Here is a 3,966-nt window from a genome sequence, read left to right as displayed (position 1 = left end):
TAGTACAAGACAGTGTCGTCAGACACAATCCACTGTCAGTTAGATCACACTGAAACCAAGAAAGTAATACATGTAGTGTATGGCATATTACCAAGCAAAATTAAGACTGTTATAATCAGTTTTGGAGTGTCATCATATGTTTATGTGGCAAATATGGTTTGGAGCTGAAGCCACGTATGGTAATGTCTGACTTTGAGCATGGTGCTGTGAATGCTATACAAGAAAACCTGCCAGAAAGTGTGTGTAAGGGATGCTGGTTTCATCTGTGTCAAATTGTGTGGCGCCAGATAAAGCGCCTTCATCTGGTTACGGAATTTGGCAGTAGCATTTCATTTGCAAGTCTTTGTAAGCAGATACCAGCTCTAGCATTTGTAACACCAGCACAGATTGGTGAAACATTTGCAGACATAGAGAAGGATATGCCAGAATGTGGGCAGGCATTCTGTAACTTCTTCAAGGAAAATTACTTGATAGGCAGACCACAGAGATATGGTATGAGGGGTGTCACATCTGAAAGGCATCCGCTCGTTTGACATACCTTTTTGAAATCAACATGGCACCAGTACATTAGGATATCCCAGGACACAGAACGTAGTTAAAGGATGGCACAGACGTCTACATAGTCTTATGTGTAAGCAAACCCTATATCTACTGGACGTCTTACATGCCATCCAACTACAGCAAAACCACATTGAGGATCTTAAGAGCAGACATAGGTCATGTCTACCAGCATCCCCTAAGAGACGCAGGCTACATGATAAGGAACAGGCCTTTCTTAAGCTATTATCCAAGTGTGATGAAATGACATCTAGCGACTTTGTTACACTGGTGGCACAACTCTGTTCGTTATAATTTGTTAGAGGAACTCTACATTTATTGAGGGAACAATTGTTTGGGGTGAATGTACAACACATTATGTCATGGAAGCATCACTGTGCATGTAGTTTAAGGTTTGTGATTATGGATATTGTGCATCACAACAGCACTATTGGAAAGTTATGGAAGTCAATTTTTGAGTATACCGCCGGCTTTGTAGCTCGTATGTAGACCTATGCCTGTGTTTTGGATGTAAATGTCTAGCCTGCATATCTGTACTCTGCCGGTTGTTCCTGCACATCGAATATGTCGAATTCGACTTTTGCATTTACATATTTCGACATTTTGGACTTGCGATATTACAATCCTCAGTTATCTGCTTCGGTGTAAACATCATTCGACACGGTTACATGGTGGTAAATTATATACATGTACATATATATATATATATATATATATATACACATACACACACACACACACACACACACACACACACACACACACACACACACATGGTAAACCATGTCATTTTATATATATATATATATATATATATATATATATATATATATATATATATATATATATATATATATATAAAAACATACACATATACATAGCTATACATAAATGTATATGTAGACATAATATACATAGCTAATATACACATTCACATGTATGTACGTGTCATATATACATACGGTAGGATGCCTCAACTTCTTTTATAACCATAAATAACAGATTAAATCTGTAGGAAAAAGCTGGTTTTCAGAAATGCAGAGACCAGAGTGGGTCACCAGGATCAGCTGGAAATTACTGTTCTTTTCTTTGGTCACTAAGAGTTGCTCAACTTAGAAAAATAAAATATTAATTCATGTAACAGCTTACCTGATCAGCTCCAAAAGGTGTAATATTGGCCTTTACAGTTCCCACTCCTACGCCAATAATTACAAGTCCACTTATGACCGCAGGTACACAATACCTCACGTCTTGATTGCAGGACACATTTGGTTTCAAGGTGCCATTTGGGAAAAGGCAGTCATCAACAGCAACAGGGAGTAGGTCCCCGCATAAAGTATCTCGAACGGAATAAGTAGTTAGAGAAAAGAACAACATGCCAAACAAGTATAGGACCATGCTCGACACTATAGTGAAAAACTTCCCAAGTAAAGCATCTGCTATCCAGCCTCCAAATGGGGACACCAAGTAAGTGATGCCCATGAAAAGCAGCAGGGCTTGGCTAGCCTGAGTCGCATTCCAATAAAATAGGTTTCCGTTAAGGACCAAAACAAGATTACAGGTAATTCCATAAAAAGCCACCCTTTCCAGCGACTCTGCAACTAGAATACTAATGCAAGCAGTCCACCGACCCTCAAACACCGAAACGGGACTGCTTCTTTTACCAGCATGATTTCCCAAAAGTGGTGTCTTCTCGTCTGTATCTCTGTTATCCATGATTCAAACTGCTGACTGTAAAAAGTAAAATTAAATCACTAAAATTTGTTCATACCACCTAAAGTGCGCATAGGCAGAGAACGCCTCATATCACCTATTTGACCTAAACCAGACTAACAGCTTATATAAAAAGCAGCATAATTACCAGTTTTACTTATTATTTTTTCCTAATGTTAACACTAAATTTAAAATATTTACGGCTTCTCAATTGAAGTAAATGTTAGGAAAATAAGCAAAGATTGTCTCCCTTTCCTTAAAAAGCAGCAGTGACCCTGTGATGAACTACGCTCAAGAACTGCTTATAAAATATAATTAAAAATAATAAAATAAAATCTTTTCAACAAAGCTCCACACCCGAAGGCTCCTGCACACCAAAACTTCACTGATTACGGTGACTTGAGCCTGATCACCGAAGATCCGCCCAAAGCCTTTTGTGATTCGTTCCAGACTTTCGATTCCGTGCCTGGATAGGGCAGCTACTGCTAATCATCATGCTTGCAATACAAAACTTCCGGGCCAGTTGTCATTTGAGGAAGCGAGAATAAACTGTTTTCTAATAACATTACTCTTAAGAAATGGGAACTTAACTGCACTTATATCACGTGTGTAGCGGGGAAATGTTCTGGAAACTGAAGAGGTAAAAGCACAGATTTAAGAAGGTTAGGTTGATTTAGCAATTTTCTGTACAATGTGGCACCCATGCCGTACCTCTCAAACTCCATACGAGAGAGTCAGGGGCACCTAATCAGTATAAAGTAACACAGAAAGACAGTGCATCATTTTAGACCAGTTTTTTTACTATTAAATGAGTTGTATACATACACACACATGCTTAAAATACAGTGTTCATATTTTCACACAATTTAAAAAACTTAAAATAATACATGCTCAACCCTCACACCCATGAGTTCCAAGTTTTATGACGTTAGGTGTTTGCTAAAGAGAAATACATACTTACAAATTAAGACAATTTACATTCAGACTATTGCTACACAGACTATTTAATACAGTTCTATGCATGGCATTTCCCCACGGTCACATGTCAAACTGAAAATTATTCAACTTTTCATCTTGGCAGGCAGAGTCAGCCTCTGCAACTGGTGTGTCAGATGTACTTTGCTATACGCGGTCTTGCCTTTCTTGCTTCACCAGCATGACCTTAGGATATTTTACACAGTAGCAATCATTGTCCACATTCATCTTTATAGCTAATAAAAAGTTGAATGTTTTGGGGCAAGTGACTGTCTGAGCTCAGATTTTACTTTGTGAACCATGCTAAATGCCTGCTCTGCTTCACTGTTTGAGTGTGGGAGGAAGAGCACAGTTTGCATTAGTTTTTGAAAAGTTGGGAGGGCTTGTACTGCAGGACTCCTAGGCACCATGGACCAGTACTTCTGAAAATTAGATGTGTCTGATGCATATGATCACTCAGTCATTTGGTTCATAGAAAATTCGACAATCAGTTTGCAGTGTTGCACTCATGAACTGCAGAAATTGAGATGAGTGCAAATATCTGCAACAGTAGTGGAAGAAAGCTGTAGTGTCATAGATACATCTAATAAATTGGCTATGTCTGCAGCAGAGGATCTCTTGCAGGGAATTTTTTTTTTCATTTTGAGTAGGACTGCAAAGTAAAACTGCTTGGCTGTCGAAAAGTTTTCGGCTGTCTTGTACCCTTGATATAAACCATAT

General features: G+C 38.5%; 1 protein-coding gene across 1 annotated transcript in view; it reads right to left on the bottom strand.

Moving 5' to 3' along the window:
• The window catches only part of SLC15A4 (solute carrier family 15 member 4), a 1,071,506-nt gene extending 1,068,774 nt beyond the window's left edge, over positions 1 to 2,732 (bottom strand). The window contains exon 1 of the mRNA XM_044068344.1: positions 1,708 to 2,732. Within this exon, the coding sequence (XP_043924279.1) occupies positions 1,708 to 2,274 (567 nt within the window). The 5' untranslated portion in view covers positions 2,275 to 2,732. The remainder of the gene's footprint in view (positions 1 to 1,707) is intronic.
• Positions 2,733 to 3,966: the final 1,234 nt, after the last annotated feature.

This window comes from Protopterus annectens, chromosome 4.part0, assembly GCF_019279795.1.
Source record: "Protopterus annectens isolate FY-2018-M chromosome 4.part0, PAN1.0, whole genome shotgun sequence".
Classification (NCBI taxonomy): domain Eukaryota; kingdom Metazoa; phylum Chordata; order Ceratodontiformes; family Protopteridae; genus Protopterus; species Protopterus annectens.
This window is presented reverse-complemented; position numbering and strand designations above follow the sequence as displayed.